The sequence below is a fragment of the Echeneis naucrates genome, chromosome 6, assembly GCF_900963305.1.
Source record: "Echeneis naucrates chromosome 6, fEcheNa1.1, whole genome shotgun sequence".
Taxonomy (NCBI): Eukaryota; Metazoa; Chordata; class Actinopteri; order Carangiformes; family Echeneidae; genus Echeneis; species Echeneis naucrates.
The window spans coordinates 19555744-19576892 of NC_042516.1; the positions used below are offsets into that span (position 1 = coordinate 19555744).

The 21149-nt window shown below is 40.7% G+C and overlaps 1 protein-coding gene across 2 annotated transcripts; it reads right to left on the reverse strand.

Moving 5' to 3' along the window:
• Nucleotides 1–538: 538 nt before the first annotated feature.
• Nucleotides 539–20854, reverse strand: slc9a1a (solute carrier family 9 member A1a). 2 transcript variants are annotated; one of them, XM_029503745.1, is made up of 13 exons: nt 19774–20065; nt 10907–11379; nt 9839–10089; nt 8526–8743; nt 7797–7999; nt 6337–6426; nt 4552–4622; nt 3958–4134; nt 3174–3300; nt 2646–2747; nt 1996–2077; nt 1670–1726; nt 539–1280 (listed from the first exon to the last, which is right to left on the reverse strand). In XM_029503745.1, exons 1-13 carry the CDS (start codon nt 20063–20065, stop codon nt 997–999), a joined length of 2427 nt encoding a protein of 808 aa, XP_029359605.1. In that variant the 3' UTR covers nt 539–996. The 2 variants fall into 2 exon arrangements, with proteins under 2 accessions (XP_029359605.1, XP_029359606.1); XM_029503746.1 differs by lacking the exon at nt 1670–1726 and having other exon boundaries at nt 19774–20854.
• Nucleotides 20855–21149: the final 295 nt, after the last annotated feature.

Here is a 21149-nt window from a genome sequence, read left to right on the forward strand (position 1 = left end):
GTCTGTTAAAAATCGGAGGGTAGCATGAGTGTGAGACTCATTACAGCAAAATAAATCTGCTCTTCCATGTCTGGGTTAGTTTTAAACTGAGGAAAAACATAAAACATGACAACATCAAATTCAACTTCACCGGACTTCGATGGAGACTCACGCATGATGGCTGACATCGACACATCTGTGCTGCATCACTGCCTGTATCACAAGTTTCCCCAAACACTCAGCCTTGTCCACATCTGTAGACCAAAAACTTTTTTCCCTTCATAGCCAAAGGACAAGGCTGCCGGTCTGTGAGCATGACCATAAAGAATTGGTTCTTTTACACAGTGACTAGCTAAAACCAGCTTTAACAAAAACTGGAATTAATTGTAATTACAAACCTATGCTAGTACCCCTGAAAATAAAAAAAAAAAAGAAAAAAGAAAAAAAGAAAGAGACAAAGATAAAATGCACCAAGAGAAAAGAATTCAACTATTTTCAAATAGCTACTCTGTTTGATACCAATTATATTCAAGTGACAGAATAAAAAAACGAAAAAAAAAAAAAACAAAAAAAACAAACTTAAGTGCTATGCAAATCTGATTACATTTAGGAGTAAAAGACCAGCATTTCTCAGAACATTTAATTTAAAAGAAAAGAACTTGTAAAATCACAAACAAAAATGGAATTACTAACTACGGAGGGAGAACAACAGTCTGACACAGTCTGACATTTCTTTCCTGAATGTCTCAGACTATCATTCATAAACTCTCCCAGATCTCCCAGAGAACAGCTGCTGCTGCTGTTCCAATCCTGTCTGAAAAAATAATTAGCAATGACAACAACAAACTAATGGCTCTTTTTTTCTCTTCTTAGGCAACCCTCCTAAGCATTTGCTTTTAGTTTGTGGTTTGTACAGTATTAGCAGTTTTGGCTTGTTTGGTTGAACCAAAGAGATCATTTAGAACAGGCTGCATTTGTCTAAACAATGAAGGCGGGCATGCAGCCTGGTCTTCCACACTAAGGCAGGAAGGGTTCATCCTCATCCTCGTCTGCACTGGGACCAGGATCACTGAGACACCTCATCAGCTTCTGTTGATCTCTGGCTCCTTCAGTGTCCTCTGACTTTTTAGGTTCACTTGGCCCCCTGGGACACCTCATCATCAGGCCCTGGTTCTCCTCCTGGTCGGCCCGTCTGAACTCATCCATTACATTGACAGTGTCTGGAGACTGAGGAGAGGCCAGGTCTACCTGAATGATCGGCACACTGTCCGAATCTGGCTTCACACTGAAGGCTTGGGGGTCTATGGTCAGGACAGGGATAGAACATTATTAAGGCATTAGATTTCACAGGACTTAAAAAAGTGGATCAACTATCAATCTTTCATTTCATCAGCGTGAAAGAAGAGAATGGAATAATTCCACCTCTAGCTCAAATTGAAAATGAGAAACACAAAGTTAAGGATCCCCTGTGTGAGATACATGCTTACCTACAATCTGTCAACAGCAGGACTTAGTTCTTTGGCTACAATCAATCATCTAAATGCATCTTTGTCAATCATGTCATGACATTCCCTCATTAGTAATGAATATTTTAAAGATGTTAACAAGCAGGATAATTGGAGCATGCATGTTAGGATCGCTGCTGGGTTACCACAACTTAAAATAAATCTTTGCTACACTCACTACATACCTGGACAGATTTTGCTCTCTTTTTGTTGCTGAGCAGGTTTGAAATCAGTTTCTTTGCCTAAAATGAAACCAAACACTGGTTTACATGCTGCACATGCAAACATATTTCCATCAGGGGGGAATTATCTGTTCCTGCAGCCGTGAACACCGGCAGTGCTTTCCACTGTGTTTATTGTTATCTGAACGTGGCTGTGTGAGAAATATTTCTGTGGGTAGCATCTGTGACACAGTGACTGTCTCCCATTGTTTTAGACAGCACCTGACAATAAAATGGTGACAGACATTAAAAAGATTTGATTTGGCTGCAGCTGAGAAATATGCGTTTACCTGAGGCCAGTCGGGCTCTAGACATGGTCGGGGAGTCAGTCGGAGCAGCAGGCACAGTTAGGTAGTTATTCATTTCTTTTATCTAGGAAAAAAAAAACCTTCCATAAACATTTACTATCACCAATATGCAGAGTTGGATTGACATAAAAGATAAGAAATATATTTTCTGTCCCATTCTCTTGTTTAGGGATTACAGCAGCCAAACACAAACGACTCAGCAATTCCACATTAAAAAAATAACTTGGAGAAGCTTCATTGAAATGATGCGTTGTTTTGTTGGTCTCTGTGGAAATCATCTCAACCTTGCAGTCGCTTCTAGCACATTCAATTTAACCAAAAAAGAGTCCATTTTCATGATGCAATTACAGGCTGATGAAATAGAAGTTTGTATTCGGGCCACTCAACAGTGCAAAAACAATCAGTCACTGTTTGTGTTGAAAAAAATTTATTTAAGAGACTGAAGGTGGAGAAAAGTTGTTACCACAAGCTGCGATATAAAGTGGGGCTCCAAAAGTCAGAGACCAATTTTCAATGTAAAAGAGACCTAGACCTGTACAGCAGCACAGCCACTGTGGCACACAGCTATGATGTACAATAAAATATTAACATTTCTCTTGAATAATCAACAAAAAATGATTATTAGTTCATACCTTATTCTCCAGCTCAATTATTTTTTGCTTCTTAAGAATGAATTTATCAAATCCATCTTCATATGGATCAGCTACCAGAGTGTGTCTGTTGTAGGAGTGCAGCTGAAAATGGAGGACACAGTTTAATTGTTGAATAAAAGTTTAAGTATGTGAAAATATTTGGTGAATGTTTGTTTCTGTTTATCCCAAAGACAAAGAGAAGTAAAAAAGACACGACAAGAAGCATCACTCTGTTGAAGAGGTTGGCAGCACTGTTCATTAAGTAACGATCCCTTCAAGGGACCAAATCTTCTTTTCAGTGCAAGTCATAAGGAAGTACCCTTCTAATTGATTCACACTCTCCCTAAAGTTTAAATTCAGTAGTACATGTATGAGTTAATGTACAACTAGAGCAACAATCAATACACTATAAGGTAAAGTGGCTTTAAGAGGTACCTCAATGACATTTACAGATAATGCAAAGCACATAGTAAAAACACTCAGACACACAGATAATCTTCCAAACTATTCACATAGCGTTGGCTTTACCCTCTGTCGAGTTCTCTGAAGGTTACTCCTCAGGATCTTCCTGATCTCCTCCTCTCGGCCTTTAGGCAGCTGAGGCAGAGCTCTCTCTACAGTCTTGGGAGGAGGAAGCTTCTTGGGCTGAATGTTCCTGAGGAATAGAAATGTCTGAGTTTCTGTATCATAGAAGTGGCAATTATTTACAGGCATGGCAACATGTTTACTTTCATCAACACATGAGTAGCTATTGCCCATCCATCCCATATCTATCCATAGACACCACCTTGTCAATGCTATTACTGTGGGGGCGGCTGGAGCCAATCCCAGCTGAAACTGGGTGGCTGAAATTCTGATTTATTCAGATCACATTGTGTCAAACTTGAGTTTGGATGCTGCAGACTGGAGAGAGAAATTTTGTTTTCTGCTGTGATGACACTGGTAACCAATTAAATTCTGAACACAAAATATTCCTACACGTATAAAGGAAAACCTTGATTGTTAACACTTTATTTACAGTTTATTCTCTGCTTCATAGAAACTACTCTGGCTCATGGGACCTGTTTTTGTTGCGTTGGCCTGCATAGGTCCTTGACATCATTGTTTGCTTCTTACTCAAGGGAAACTTTTTCAATTCAATTCAAATTCAACAGAATACGTCAGTGCTAAAGTTTATTTGGACTGACGTATTCTGAATCAAAAGTCAATTTACGTAAATGTGCACAGCAAAGTGGAAAACTAATTTTTAGCTGAATTAAATTCCTCTGGGCTTCTGATGAAAAGGTACAGTATGGGGCTGCTCATCACTCACTGCATGGAAACGGTGGAGGGCATAGCAGAAGGCATCTTGACCCCCCCTCCACTCTCCACCAGCTGAATGGCCTGCTTCATCTCCATCTTGTGATAGAAGGCAATGAGCTGTGGTTCCTTGGAGCGCTCACCAGCTATTAGGCACTTCTTCACATACTTCTTGTTGAAGCGGTTCAGTCTTGGGGAGGAAAGCAATTACAAATGAAAACATGATAGAGATATTATAGCAGAAACATGGAGGTTAAAGACAGCACAGAGACTAGAGGGAGGTTGGGGGGAGCTTTTAGATTACATTGGAAAATAAAAACAGACTGAAAGGGGGAATGAATCACTGACTGTTATTATTTCATTATTTCACTCACTCAGTGAGTTAAAAAAGGAAAATTTTATAGAAATTATTTTATAAATGATAAAAATAACAGATATTTGTTTGGTTTTCTGGTCCTAATTAAGAGATATCACTTTTGACTGGGTAAATTATAATGAGCATTTGTCAGTTTGTTTGACATTTCATAATCAAACAACTGAAGGAATTATAATGCCGCCCTAATCCTCCTCTGACTACAAGCTGTGATATTCCCTGTCAAATCCATACTTGTCCTTCCAGTGGTGGTGTCCATAGTGTCCACAGATGTCCTCGATGCCAGTCAGCAGGTGGTCGAGGAACTGAGGATTAATAAGAAAACAGAGATTCCCCTTTGGACGTTGTTGGACAGATGGAAAACACACACTTTACACCAGTGCACCAGCCTCTACTGATTAGTGTTTCCATTTATTTCAAAGCTTGAGGAAAGCTCTAAAAAAAATGTCAAACCCAAATTGAGTATCAACGACTCTCCCTAATGTCGTGTCTGATGTGATATAAAGCCATAAAAAGCTATTTGGTTAGTTTTCAATCTTGCACTCATTTTACACCATTTATCCGTAAGGGTCATGGGGGATGCTGGAGCCAATCCCAGCCAATGCTTTTGGCGAGGGTGAATTTAGTTCTTTAAAAAAATATTCTTTTCTTTGGAACACTTGCTATTTCCATTTTTTCTAATGTCTGTATTGCAGCATGCCTCTTGAAGGATTAATACATTTTGCGTGCAAAAACCAACAAAGTGTGATTAACAATGTTATTCACGGCAATTACTGGGAGTCGCATCCCACACATATTACTCAGCATCATCTTGTACCATTTGTCTCCCTGTTACTGTTCCTCACAGTTAAAACAAAGCTCCCAGGTAAGACTGCCAACACCATTATCAACATCAGCAGGCAACACGCTTTAAGATGTGGTGAAAACCAACAACAGCAGCAGCAGCAGAGGCAGATGTAACAGCAGCAGCAGCCATGTGATTGATTGCAGAGCATTTATTAATAGTGGCAGCACGCCTGCTCCCAGAACCAGAGATATGTTGTGCTACATTTATTGTTCACGCTGCAGCCGGCCCATAGGTTGCCCTGGTGTTCTGACTAAGCCTGCCAATGACAGCCTGGCAGACGGTGTTGTTATGGGAACACGTCATTAAGCAGAGCCACAGAATTTACTTTTTTTTTTTTTTTTTTTAAGAGGTGACTGATTCATTTAAGCACACTTCAACTGTGCAGGTGCTGCGATAAAAAGTCTCATTTAAAAAGCATCTGCTGGAAGATGTAAATAACGTAGATAAAAGGTTCAATAACAAATGCAGAGATAGAGTTGATCCTGGTAATAGATGCATGCTTTCTTTCAATACAAGTATCCAAACGTCTGAGAGTTTCTACTTTCACTAGTTTATGTCTGTTTGAGATTGGATTAAAAGGTACAAGTGTATTGGTGGCTTGTTGAGTGCAAATAACGGGTTAGAGCCAATTTCGCTGTCTGTTGCACATATTATCTTTGTCAGCTGCATGAAAAAATAAATGAAATAAAAAGCAGAGTCGTAGAAATGATCGTTTTATGATGGAAATCTGTGCACTGACACTATGTTGTTCTCATGCAGTGTATTGCACAGCATATATGGTGAAGTACCATAACATGGCCAGTAGGTGGAAGCAGCCATCCAAATTTGTTAAACTAACTGGCATCAGAGGCTTATTGCTGTCAGAGATGTTCCAAGTGCAGCTGAATTTCAGTCTAGTAAATTCCTTAAAACTGGGATATTATTATTTTTCTTCTTGTGTTCAGGGTTTGCTGAGGATATATATATATATGAACATGCCAGGAAGTAAGGAGGCACTGCTCAACAATAGTTTAATAAGATCAGAGCGGCCTTTAAGTATCTTCAACAATTTTAATATGTGATTTATCAGCTCTATACAAAAAAACTCTGGTTCATTCAGAAGTATAACCCATCAAGACATCTTCAGCCTCCATTGATGAAGCCTTAGGATGGTTGAAAGGCAGAGATTTTACCTGGGTGTGGATTTCCTCATTAATTGAGCGCTTTGCTTCCTGTTTCTTCTTCACCGCCAGCAGCTCCACCAGAGGCTTGATGGTCATGCCCTGCAAGAACAATGAGACTTATGACCCCGTCAAAAATGAGAAGCTCAGTTATGGATTTGGATGAGAGCTTTAACACTGCTATCTTTCTGTTTGTGACAAAACATAAACGTATCTTGGTAGAGTTTGCATCGACCTTAATAGATGCAAGCCCGAACATCAGTGTGGTGTCCAGCTATGGTTGGATTAAAATCAAATCAAAGTTATTTGAAAGCACCAAATCATAATCAAGTTACCTCAAGCCATTTTATGAAGAGCAAAGTCTTTATGGAGTTGTTAAAGAGACCCAACATATGGATCATAACTATTATATCTGTGAATGTACACTTGTGCCTTGCAGCACCTAGAGACTAGAGCATTCAACTCGACTTCTTAAAGAGATTAAATTTGTCATCTCGTCAACTCTAATATCTCTAACGTGATGTCAAAAGATTTCTATGAGGCATGAATGCAAATGCAAGTTTCATCACATACATCTTATTCTCAATAAACAACAAAAAATATTGCTGAAGGAAATCAACTGGCTACTCCCCATTACAGGTGAAAGGGACCTCCTCCTACTTTCCTCTCCATCTGCCTCAGCATCAGGCTGCCAGTGCGCCTTCCAGCAGCATGAATAAAACATGTTGATATTATAGCCTCTGCAGGGAGGGCTCTTCTTTGCCATTCTGGGGCCAGTTCACAAGAATCTTTCTACTGTTGTTATGAGACTAGTTCTCCTGACAGTACTGGGCAGATACAGTGCATAGTGCTTAATAGTGTAGTGTTCCCTCTGCTTTTTTTCCCCCATATGAATTATCTCAGGTGCCTGCCCGTCACAAGACTTCAAAGTGACACCACTGAGTTAAATTTTCTCAAACTAAAAAGTGGAGACTAAAAATATGACTTCTTGGGGGTGAGGAATGATGTGACATCAAGCAGGGCCATTTTGACAAAAAGTAGATGACTAACCTTCATGAACAAGTATATAAACATTAATCTTTGATTTTCAATCCTCGGCACCTTCAGGTACAGCAAGATTCATTACACTTCACTGAATATGTCTAAAACAAAGACGTGAGTGAAAATTCAAACTAGATTTACAAGGCAAATATACTACACCAAAAAGGCACTCATTTGCAAACCAATGTAGTTGGTGGTAGACGAGTTGGTAATGTAGAGAGGAGATGAACAAAATCCACACTAGAATACAATATCTAATGTTTAATATTTAGATTTTAAGCAAAGAGTCAAAATGCAGAAACTCTTTGCAAAGTTTAAAAGGCCTCTAAAGGCAAACACAATTTCAGTCATATTAAAATCCAACAAGGCAAATATTTGATGCAGGCTAAAACAGGACACACTTTATGACAAACTGTATAGTGTAGTGGTACCTGAACAAAGACTGTGAAGAAGATAACAGTGATGATTGCAGTGAGGAACATATTTCTCTCGGGAAAATGATCCTCTTTCAGCAGGAAGCCAAGGGAAAAGGCGATGGCACCTCGCAGGCCACCGTAGGCTATGATGAACTGGTCCTTGGTGGTCAGCTTGACAATTCGGAACTTGTTGATGATATAGGTCAGGCCAACCACACCTAGAAATGGCAACATAGTGAAAAGCTCAGGTGTTTTGTGTTAGGTATAGGGTTAGAAACTAGGTCAAGATAGGGGGAAAAAAAAAAAAAGTGTTTTTCCATCACAAGAAATGATAACTTTTTGTGGAAGTAATGATTATTATTTGCAACAATGCAGTGATTGAGCAGATTTGTCTGCTGACAGCCTCATCAGTTCCTGAGGAACAGCGAGCTAGATAAAGACAACTCGGGACCGCATGACTGAACAAACCCATCAGTCTTTCACTTTGAGTCTCTTCAACAAAACGAATAACTACCATGACAAATTATCAGCGGAGGGACTTCTGACAGCCTGAAGTCAACATAGAAATTCTCAGTGGCACTTTCATCTCACACAACAGCTCTGTGATGAAACATGATGGTAACACTTACTCCTGACAGAACTCTCAGTTACTGTTATGCACTTCAAAGTATACTATAATAAATGTAACAATAATAATAAATCTTAACAATTATATGATGAGAGAAATACTACAGTAGAGCTAACCTATGACTCGTGCCACCAGACACAGAATGACAGTGACAGTCACGAAGGTCCAGTTCCAAAAGTGAGGTCCATCCACTGTGGCCACCCCCAGAAATATGAAAATTAATGTCTCACTGACGCTGCTCCACATTTTCAGGAAGTACTTGATGGTGGTGTGGGATTTGTGGGAAATGTTGGCCTCCACATAGGGCCGCATTACTGCACCACACGCTATGAGTCTAGAAGGAGAAGAGATTGAGGAAAAAAGAAAGAAAAAAGCAGTTGAACAAGTGATTAAATGAAACAAATTACATTTATTTTAGACATTTGAAAGGCATAACTAATTTAGAAGAATGGGTGGTCTTGCCACGAGACAACAACAATGTCAGAGTTATGGAAAAAGTGCTTCAGTCATTCAGACTGTATTCCACACTGATTGTGTAAACATGGCAGACAAACAAAGATATCTCCATTCTGGTCTGGTAATCACTTCTCTTTTTCATTCTTGTGTCATGCAGTATGTCTGTCAAAAACGAAGGCCATCCAAGTTACATGAACCACAACAGCTGATGAACACCTTATATTTCCTCCAAGTCAATATTGGTTTAAATTTCAGTGTTTTAGAGAAAAAGAGAAAAAGAGATTAACAATTCAGCGACAGAAGTTCTTTCACTTCTTCAAAACAATTATATGAAAAACCCGTTTGTCAGTTGTCATGTGATGCTCAAAATGGCTCAAAGTGATTGCCCTTATAACTTGGCACCAACAGTCTGTTTGTGGAGTTAATATAGCATCACCTCCCATCCCAAAATGAATAATTCATAGTACCTTGGGCAGAGAATGGATTGATAAATACTGGAGGAGCTGATGGGACATTGTATCTTGGTTTAGCAGACATTCAGTCATATAAATGAATTCTCCCACTGGTTGTATGGACTAATCTACCATGATGTACAGGGTTAGGGTCACACTGTGACAAGGTTGTGTATAGATCGTGACAACAAATCTCCACAGAGAAACCATACATACATTGCTCATGGGGTAAAAGAAGGCACCAAAGCAGCTAACCTTGGATTCTAGGACTGAGTGGGTATATTGTACAAGTAAAACAAAGACTGAAGTTTTGAGCTAAATGCTCACATTAGAAAGTCAACGAGCTCATTTTCAAAATGCTAACATGCATTAAAATATGCACATTAAAAATTGTGATGTTTACAAGTCAAAAAATGTCTCTGGTTACAATGTTAGCATGCTAGTACTTCCGAATTAGCAGTTAATGCGCTATTCTGCAGTTCTCTGACTCTGCCTATCCATATAAAATCCAAATAACTTACGCCATGATGCCAGAGAGGTGGAACATCTCAGCTGACAGATACGCTATGTAGCTGTACACAAAGACAAAAAGTGGCTCAATGACCCGTGTGTGGGAGGTGAAGCGTGATGTGAAGGCAGCCAGGATACCATAGATGGCTCCCACTAGAACGCCACCTAAAGCAACCACCAGGAAGGAGATGATCCCAAGAAAGCCATCCATCACCGTAACTGTGCCAACTCCTGAATACTCCTCAAAAAGATGGTACAGCACCTGCGAGAGGCAGGAATGGGAGAAAATGACAAGGGAAAAAAAATTTGTGAAAAAAGGACTAGAGCTTCATTGGTTTGAAAATTTGTGACAATGGTTGTTAGTTCTTTTTGTTCCATGTTGGTGGAACATCATTTTCAAAGATTTGCTTTTGAAGAGTAAGATAATCGATTTGTTCTTTCATAACCTATTTAGGCCAGCAAACTTTGCTTGTGCCAAATGGATAAAAACATCCCAAGAAGTTCTGAATTTCACTATGGGCAACCCTGCAATACCAGTCAAGCTACTCATGCAGATCGACTGCCAACCGCCCCTAAGCTGATGAGCTTTGGCTCGCACCCAAGCTTTCACGCAACACAATCTGTGCCCAACGATGACACAGTGCTGGTCATTTTGTATGAATATGCAGTTAAAGGTTAATGTGACAATGCTATTCTTCAACCTGATCTGATAACATCCAGTGATAGAGGTTTAAGGTTTTGACTGATGAGCTAAACTCCATACTTTGTGTCACTGAAAAGAGTTGGACATGACTTGATGATGCTGTACATATGAAGAAATAATACTGTTTTTCTGGAGATCAGCCTCACCGATGATATAGGAAATTCTTAGGGATACAACTATGAGTTCACCTTGTACTGGTACATCCTCAGTATTCTTACTAAAGAATTTATCTCCTCCTCTTATCTCCTAGCAGCTAGGACTGCGCTGCGTATCTCCAAGTCTACCATAATTGAAGCATTGATAAAACAATGAATGAAGGAATAAAGTCTGATACAGTATCAACCATACAGTGCACTGTTTTTGTTATGTCACTCACCACAGTGACGGCGTCGTTAAGCAGTGATTCACCAAACACCAGGATGTGCAAAAGTTCATTGATGTGGATCTCTTCGAACACTGCAAGCACAGCGACTGGATCCACAGCTGAAATGATTGAGCCGAAGAGCAGGCAAGGCAGGAGCCCCAGTCCATTGAGTTCTGATGAGTTGCCGGTCTGGATTTGACACACAGCATACAGCAGGCCCCCGATGAAGAAGGCATTCCACAGAGTCCCCACAACAGCAAATATCAGGATTGTGCCCAGATTCTCCATGAAAGGACGAATGGGCAGGAAGTAGCCAGCATCCAGGATGATGGGGGGCAGCAAGCAGAGGAAGAACAATCTTGAGTCGAGCACTGGTGGGACCTTTTCTCCGGCTATTTTGATAAGCCCCCCCACCAGTAGGCCCACCACAATCAACAGGCAGCTTTCTGGTACAATGCCAGACAGACGAGGGATCAGGTGGAAGCCTGAGAAAATAGATGACATAGTAAGAATAAAATCAAATGGCACTGGAAAAAGAAGTCTGGATGTTTACTTCAGGATTCACAAATTCTAAGTGTTTGTGTCTGAGTGATAAGTTAGTGAAGATGTTTGTAACTCCAACTTGAATTCCCACAAAGTTGTATTACTTCATAAAAAAGAAACACTTCAAAATGTGATCCAAATCTTTCCAGGAATGAAAATCTGCTGCTACATGCCACACTTTCCTAAGAACTAGAACCAACCAGACAACAAATTTTAACGGCATCTTTAGATTTGGCAGCTGTGCTGCTATGTTCAAGATTATAAAACAGAAACAAACAGACGAAAAAAGAAACAACCCACAACTACTGCATGTACAGCTTGGACATATCAATGTGAAAATGAAATAAATGGTCTGCATGGTTTATGAGTCCATATGGAAAAGATTTTTATGTAAATAGTACAGAAATATCAGAGGCTGCCTTTAATTTCCCTATTTCAACTTCCTGTCTACAATTATTGATTCGTTCAGCATGCCGTACGTGTTTAATATGTCAGAAAAGAGCCAGCTCTTGAAACTGAACATGACAAGTGCACCATGTGCTTTGTGGCTGCTGGTTTTAAAACAATGGTTAAGGAAAAAGGGTAATAAGCATTTATTATGGACAGTTCTCATGAAACAACTCAACAAATCCAGACAGCAATTTAAATAGAGTACATTTGCCATGAGTCCATATTGAGGAGGTGAGACTAACAAAGGTGGTAATAAAATCTCCCAGCTTTCATTTGTCTTTTCTTTCCCTGTAGTTTTTGATTTCATTTTCTCTCGGCAGTGAGCCTGAAGACTGGCTTTTCTAACACTGACACTCTGATGAATAGCAAAAGCTGTCTTTTGGCTCTAAAAGCCTGACTCAAACAGGCAAACTAACCATCAACCTGTACTGCTGGTTTCATATCAATTCATCAACTTTAAGGTGACATACAAACTCAGGCAACAAGAAAAAAGCAGCGTCTGCTTGACTAGTGAACAAAAAGGGATGATGATGATACGCCTTTGCCCAGCTATATTTACTGTATACTAACACGGCACAGCGCTGTGCCCTTTTCCAGCTGGCAGTGTACCAGCAGACAAAATGGTGCATTGACAACAAAGAAATATGAACCAGGTGAGGCTACATGCTCATACACAGGTGAAACAATCTTATAGGGGTAGATAATTTTACAGTGTTTATTATTAAACAGCCCTGATCAGGGTGAAATACGACCCAGAGGTGCTGCAATTAATGATGCCACTTGAACAAAATATGTCTTAGCTATTTCATAGAGTTTTGTAAGAATAAGATCCCTGATAGGTCTTGAAAAAAGTCATGACGAAGGTCTTCTGAATGCCAGAATAAGATATCCAGCTTGCAATCTCACTGCATTTCCATCAGGTGTTTTGCAGAGTATGACTGTTCCTCAACAAACATGGGAGCGGCCAGCAGGTGAACAACTCAGGCCTGTTCCAGTGCGCATACAATTGCACAACAGGAATGGTGGGGCACCAAGTGAACATTCAATCGGGGTGTCATTCTCCAAATCCTCAGTTTGATTCAAGTTTAATTTTTATGGTGAAAATGTGGTTCTAAATCTTTTGAAAAGTTTTTCCCTGTCCTTTCAGCACATATGACAATAGCTTTTTTTAGACTGGACTAGTCTAATCGAGCATAGTCGCGTTGGTTTTATGCCATGGAAAGTCAGTTAATTTTTTTAAATCTTATTTTATAAGAGAGTTTGCATGGTGTCATCAGTGATATAAAACCAAATAATTGTTTGCAATTTACCACATAAGCGCTGTATTGAGAAATTTTAATAATCTATGAACAATACAATGTAACAATAACGTGTCTAACTAGTAAACTTACCGTACATAGAGGGCAACACCTTTGTGGTAAAATGCAAACTGGTTAGCATTTCTTTGTGTGAGTCCAGTACTATAATTAAATGTTTAATTCCTTAAAGGGTTTTCCACCACTGAATGAGGTGACATGCCTGATGCTACAAATACTCCGAATACTCCGTGATCTATTGCTTTAGTGTGAGTTAAATTTTGGGGTAGTTCAACTATAAATGATGACAGAAGAGTTGGCTGCACTAACTGTTGTTCTTCATGAGTAGCTCAATCTTCACGATGCCATTGGAGATCGTCTGCCATGTTTGTCGTGTTGCCATGCAACAAAGCTTACAAATTGGAGTTTTCTTATTGACGAAGTATACGTTGTTTACATAACTGTGAGGGAAAGCAAAAATATTTCCACACCAGTGATCTCAGGAAGTGGCTTGGTTCAGTTAATGTGCCTTCTTTATCAGCAGATGTCATGGTGTCTTTAACTGGCTGCACATTTGGTTAGAGTAGACCATACTGATTCGTCACGCTTCACCATGTGTGTGTTTTTACCCCTCCTGACACACCAGGGGGATGTGACATTAGGGGGCGTGGCTACATCCTCAATTCTACCTTTAATTTCAATGGCCAAAATCAGGATGTCATGTTGATCAATATCCGATTTTAAATTGACATTGTGGAATATTTAATCAATGAAATATCGCTTTTTTTTTTTTTTTTTAATCTTTTTTTTTTATAAACAGACAGGTCTTAACATGCAATAATGACAAGAAAATGGGTGATTTATAAACAACACATTAGGAGCTGGGTTCATATTTGGACTTCTATCATTTCAGTGTTGCATGGCTTCCTCACAAGTATCTGAACATTGACCAGCTGAATTCCCTTTGTGTTTACACTTGGGAAGCTTGAGGACAACACTTATAGTGTTTCAGCACAAAATCTGAACAAGAACATGTCTATGGAGTTCACAGTTGTATGCAGCTGTAGGTTTGGAGGTTGGAGGAAAGTTAGGAAGCCTTTATTCTAAATGGTCTAAGGAGGCCTCACTTGCCCACAGCGAAATGAGTGCTCTTCTCTCTTCAATGAACTTTAATAAAAACCAAGCACCACTCACATCTCTGTAGAGGCTTAGTAACCATGCGAATTAACAAAGACATCCTTTGATAACTGCCAGAAACCGTGTCTCTCTCTCTGTAAAGGCTGATGTAGCAAGCAGGATGTAAATTCCACACTTAGGTCTGAGACTATTCAAAGCTTGCAGAAAAAGACACCACTATTAAAGCCAAATAAGCTGCATAATTTAGCATGTTAATGCTCCCGACCTCTCAACCCTGTGTAGGTACTGCTACATAATTAAGAATCGTGTGTCTAAATGTGTTTGAGACATCAGCACTACAAAGATCTCTGTTCAGTGTGGGGGACACCAGAATGTATTAAATGGCTATTAAGAACAGAACAGTTTGGCTGCAATGAAGGTGCAGTCCATACTTCAAAACATTACTAAAAAGAACTAATTCATAGCTGAACCCTGATGGTGGCTTTGGAAACCAAGTTGGACTATTATTAGAAGATAGAGTCCCATTAGCCGTCATTTCAAGGGTTCTTATTAATCACATTAAGAAATGAAGCTAAGCCAACTTGTAGCTTACAGCTTAGATAGGCCATAGATAGGCCACACTGATTCATGGGAACATTTCCAAATTCTCAAGGGAGCAAAATGCCTCAAGCAAACATTTCCAAAGTTTTCTTATGCTCAGGCAGCACAAAGAAAGCTTCACAGAAAAGCTGGGCAGGGCATTCCTTAATGAAAAGCCGGGTTATGGCTGGGCAGACTAAAGTGACAGTGACATAACTCAATTGTGGATCCAAGAATTACACTCCTAATGGCCCATTATCATTCATGGATGACCAGGGGGGAAAAGTGGCGACTGCATGCTGCAGAACCAGCAGGAGACATATAGACTTTTCAGCATCAATACTGGCCCGTCTAAATGGAAAAAACCTAGGAAAGTCAGTACTTGGTCAAGAGGATCTGAAGCGCTCAACCCAGACAAAGCGGTGACAGTTCACACATTCTTAGATTGCTACTGCATAACCCCATCTACAGCCTTAAGTGCTCCTGCAGTAAAGAACCATACACTCAGGGATAAGATAGTGAGAGGGAGGGCAGTGAACATTAAAGAATCACTCATGGCACACATCTTAAGTGTTGTCATACACATGTATGAGAGATACATTACCACTTATCTCACTGGTGAACACTACACAAGGATATTTTGTTATCCTTGTGTAGTGTTCATTATTACATATTTGAACTTTTTCATTCTGACTACTTCCCAATAATAGCAGACACTATCTCCTTACCCTTGTCTCTCCTGAGATCCTCCAGGAAACAAGGCTATAGAAAGCCAGTAATGAGTAACTACACTTTTATGTGTGTGTGCAGTGCATTCAGTGTCACCACAGCTTGGTGCTTGCTACACATTAAAGTTTCCAAAGCCAGGGCCTGTTTCCTGTTGCCAGGTGACTAATCATGCACTTCTGACAATGAAATCTGTTGAACTGAGCTAACTAAAAAGAAGGCATTTGAACAACCGTTTTGTTTAATGATTATTTGATTTATTTGGCTGAAATTATCTAGAAGTGACAGGTCCACTTTTTTTTAAACAGTGCAATGTTTTGATGTTCACAGGGAGGTCCAGAAACATTTCTATTTCAGAGAGATGCATGCACTGCTGCTGAAAACAGAGCAGTGAGCAAGATCAGCTTTAGTGAGCCAACGTTTGATGCAGCACATTGTGCTCTTCAAGTTCCATGTGCAAGACGAGTGTTGGTGTAAATTATTAATAACGGGCTGCTGCTCTTATATTTCAGGATGATGTCTTGATGCCATATCTGCACAAAAACAAAAGCTTAGCTAAGCTATGGGAACAACTGATGGCTTATCGACGCAACACTTCTGTTGGATCCTTACTATGTGTTGTAACTACTGAGTGGAGAACAGTTCAGTGATAGTATCGAATGTCTGTTTCAACACTGTACTGTACTGCAGGTTCTACTAATCTCACTGACGGGTGTCTTAAATGCAGACAAAGCAAGGAAAGAGTTTAAACAGTGTCTTCATAAGCCTCCTTTCACAACAATACCTGTAGTCAGCCTAATCATTAAAATGATCTTAGCCTTAAAATACAGATAACCTATTTTGACCATGTGACACAAGTACAGAATGGCAAGCTATCAAAGCAAGCAATATCATTACTCTTCTTATGGCTGTTGATGAGAATGTTCTGAATATTGCCTCGAGATCAAAGAATCTTGCTAACTGCTAAGGAAATGATTTCCTACATTAAAGGCACAAGGAACGTTTCTTTGTTATAACATTTCAGGGCCAAGTCATAACCTAAATGGCACAGTGAAGATAAGCAGTGTATAATCTGTGACACATTGGCTGAAGCTGTGGTAAAGGTGTGGTTTATAATGATGTATCAGGACTCTTTCCCACAAAGGGCTACAGATAAGGACAATATCGCAGCACTTATTTCCTTAATAGATTTGCCATATTTTGTTATTTTGGAAAAAAATTTGATAATTGAACCTTTACAAAGTTGTAAAATGTAGTGCAAGATGGAAACATGTCAGTACTTGGGCATTTCTGACAGACTGCTGCAGTTTTTAAATTTCATCAACAAAACATAGCACCTAGGTTTTAAAATTATAGCTAGAACTGTAGTAGCAGGAGGTAACAGGAGGTGCTAGGAGGCACAAATATGCTCCAAAGATGATTATGCAGGTGTTTCAAAGGTCAATCCAGTGATACCGATAATGTATCCAAACTTCGTTTTCAGCAATTGTTTACTATAGATAAGCAATCTTTTAAATATGGGCAGGGCTTTTACACAACCCTTTACTTAGCAATCTAAACAACTGCACTCCTTTTGCAATTATGTGACTACTCAAATTGTATGCATGTCAATGCATAATGCATACAAAACAATACAACAATAGTATTGCATATTACTTGGGGCTAAATCAGATGGAACCAAAAGAAATGGCAAAATATGAAAATGTCTAATTCTGAAACAACTTTCAAAATATGACTGTGGGTTTCCGCAGTAAAACCAGATGATAGAAATGCTTAACATTATTCTCAGGAAAAAGTGGGGATCTGTAAAACAATTAACAATCAATTATCTCTCCAGGTCTGCTGAAGTTGAAATTCTTTGTGACATGGAACCATGGTTTAAAAAAGACAAAAAAAAAAAAAAAAGAAAACATAAAACTGCCGCGCTGCACAGCATAAAGCCATCTACTCAGCATGAACTCCATATATGAGATTTTCATTCTATCAGATAAGAGCAACATCCAAAACCCCTATGGTTTATAATAACAATCAATGAAGACTCTGAGTGTGCAAAATTATGCATTCACTTCTGCAAAAGAGATCAACATCTAAAGACAGTCCAATTCCTGTTTCAACCAATGCTATACTAAGATAACAACAACTTTGTATGCAACACTGTGTGACTTTCAAAGTATCACATGCCTTCTCCTCAAACTATTAGCTCTTACTTAGAAATGGAAGGTGAGACTAACTTGACTTGTAAGACATGTTCCAAGGAAGGAGGGAAGCCAGTAAGATCACACCCACTAAGACAATTACCAAAGGGTGTGTCCCACTACCCACACATATATAATGAGTGAATGCTATCATATCTAACCTCATTAAAGTTCAAGTCAGACACTGGTGAATGTTTCATGAGGGCATGCTATTGTATGGATCGTAGCACGCTCTCCATTGTTTATAGCTGCTGGCGAATATATCTTGCTTTCATGTTACATATTATATATGTGGAACAAGGTCATTTTGATAATACATTGTAAGCATGCATTCTTCACGATAATAGATGCTTTCAAACATTAACTTCAAGAGAAAAAAAAAAGGTTTATGGAGAATTATATGGTAGGCTTCCAGTGCCATTTATAGCTTTGAGTTCAGAGGTTGATAAAAAAATTAATAAATTAAAAAAAAAAAAAGAAGTTATTTTTACAAACCGATTACATTAGCCAAAATAGAGGATTTCTCAATATGTATGTATATGTAGTATTAAGGTGACGATTTTGACATTTATCTTAACACTGATCAGGTATTTTCTCAGTAAAATTGCATCCCTTGGGTTTTATGAGCTTTTGCACTGGGTATAATCAATTTAAGAAAAATATCAAGCACATAGGTGGGGCTGCTTATGAAATAAAGGGATTTAGGTTGGTGCTTTTAGGCCTGTATGACATTACGTACAAAAAGATAGAATGCTACACTCAGTGCTGCAGTGCCGCAATCACAAGCATTTACCCACATCCTCTTCCCAGCTGTTTTATAATAGCCTGTGTCTTAAGGTCCAAGCCTCCCTTCTGCTTTCATAATTCCTCCAACTTCATTTCTCTTCTTGTGCTCAACTGTCATTCACACTCCACACTCTTGATCTGTGTCCTAACAGTGAACAGTCCATCCAAGCCAAGAAGCCCAGTGTCTCGGCGTGCCCTCTCCGCAGAGACACTGGGCGTCTCGCCCAGGCAGTATCTTCTTTAGCTGCAGACTGGTGCTCAGTCAGTCCCCTGAGGTCACAGGCAACTGGCAAACTGCTGGCAGGGCACAATGCAGTGTTATATGGAAAGCAGAACCAGGAGAGGACAGATGGACAGATGACAGCGTTAAAGACAGAGGACATCACATAGACAAAATCAGGATATACAAAGCAGTGTGGAGGGGGGCACTGCTAACAAGTGAGAAAAGAGAAAGGCACAGAAACAGCAGAGACAAGTTCCAAGCAGGACAGCGTCATGATGCTGATTATATTTGGGATTAAACTCTAAAAATCATTACATGCCCCCTCTCTAATTTCACTGTCGAGTGAAATTGTTGAGACGCGTCTGGTGACAAGGTTACAAGGCTTTGGCGTGCAAATATGTTTCAGGAGGTCCCTCTGAGCTGAAAACTTGCCAAGTAGTTGCTATACAAAATCCAGACTCCTGCATCAAGCTGCTTAGTCATCACCGTATCAAGAAGTCAGTACATGTATACAGCAGGAGATCCTTACAGATCTGATGAGTAACCAGCTTGACCAGCGATGAGCTGCTCTGGACAAACTCATGTCAGCATGCTTAATTGCTGTCCAGGACACTGGGAGACAGGTGGGCCTGCTGGTCAGGGATTATCTTGTGACTGTAAAATGACAGGTGTGAGTTTCTGGCTGTAAACACAGCCTCAGCTGCGTTATCGACCATCGATTATTCGATCAGTGGGTTTTGATTGGAAAAGGGGCATTCAGACCGACAGACGCTTTTCTGTATTTATTTCTAGTGGCAAAAAAAAAAAAAAAAAAAAATAATAATAATAATAGAAATGATAATTTGTTTGTGTTGCTGCCGGATCGCTCTAACTAACGCTAGCATTTCCTGGAGAGGCTGAAACTTGACGTGTCGAGCTGCGGTGTGTTTGGTTAGCATGGCTCACCCAGTTTCATCAGAGAGGCCAGGAGGACCCATAGTGAGATCTCAAAGGGCGTCTGGATGTGGCCGTAGTCGAGGTCGAGCACAGGAAAAGCCTTTTTGGTGCTGTTATGGCCGATGGCCGTCGCTTTGTGGTGGTCCTTGGTGTCGTGGCCGCTCACGTCGGGAGTGCTGGCCGCTCCGAGGCGGAACACGGTGCCCTCCAGGAGCACCAGGACCGTCAGGAGGAGCAGCCCCCGCCCCGGCAAACTCCTCCCGGAGCCGGCCGGGCTGAGCCAACCGCTCCCCGTGGGCATTTCGTTTTTTTGTTTTTTTGTTTTTTTTTTTTTTTTATTAAAGGGAGGGAAGTTAAAAAAAAAAATAAGTAGAGGAAGAGGAAGGAAGGGGAAAAAGTACAGTACTAGTCCAAGATAGTCCGCGTCAGAACCAAATAAGTTGAATAAGCCAGAACTTGGTGAAGGTTAACCGGCTCCGGATGGTCGGACATCAGGCTGGACTTCAACGGCCGGTCCGACTAGCTTCAACCGAGCCGGGAGCTCATTCTGACCGTTAATGTTAGCTAGCGCCGCCGGTGCTCGTCGACAGGTAAACGGACAGGAAATGCCAAGGTGATGTTAAAAAGAGTTCCCTTCCTAATGACGCCCCGTGTCTGAGTCAGTACCGGACAGAGCCGTCGGCGGAAGGAGAAGAAGTCACGGCTGATGCCGGAGGACAGCAGGACACGGCGGCTTCCCCACTCCGACGAGCCGGGCTGAGTCGTCCGGTGAGGCGGCGGCGCTGCTCTGATACTGACCTTGAGGAGAAGCCGCACGGCGGACACATCGCATGGTGCCGTATGCCCCTCTCCTCCTCCTCCTCCACCTTATATTTCAACTTTCTTTTCTTTTTTCACACCACTGTCCGTGTATGCGGCATTTTCTTCCCTCCAGAGAGGAGAGGAGCCTTGGTCGGGGGATGGGAGTGGGGTGGTGGTGGTGGTGGGGGGGGTCAGCTCAGAGACTCTGGATGTGGTGATCCTCCGGATTGAAAGGGGGCTCTTCCCGGTTGTCAGCCAAGTGGAGACTGTTCCGCCGTCTGCAGAGGGATCCAGCCTCATACAGCCTTCAAAACGCACTCCCTTTCGCGGAGGTTTGGTGGATGGGAGGAGAGTGGAAGGTGGGGGGGGGGGGGGGGGCAGGAGGAGGAGGACGGCCGACTGCAGTGACACCTATAGGAACGGAGGTTTGAGGTGTAGCTTCTCAACTTCTCCACCTCAAGCATCGATTCAATTGGTGAACAGCACATGTTGAGACTGGTGCTGTTTTGATCCCATGAGGGCTGCTGCATGTCAGGGAGGTCAGAGGTCACCGACAGACCTCACACTTGTTGTGCATAAAGGAG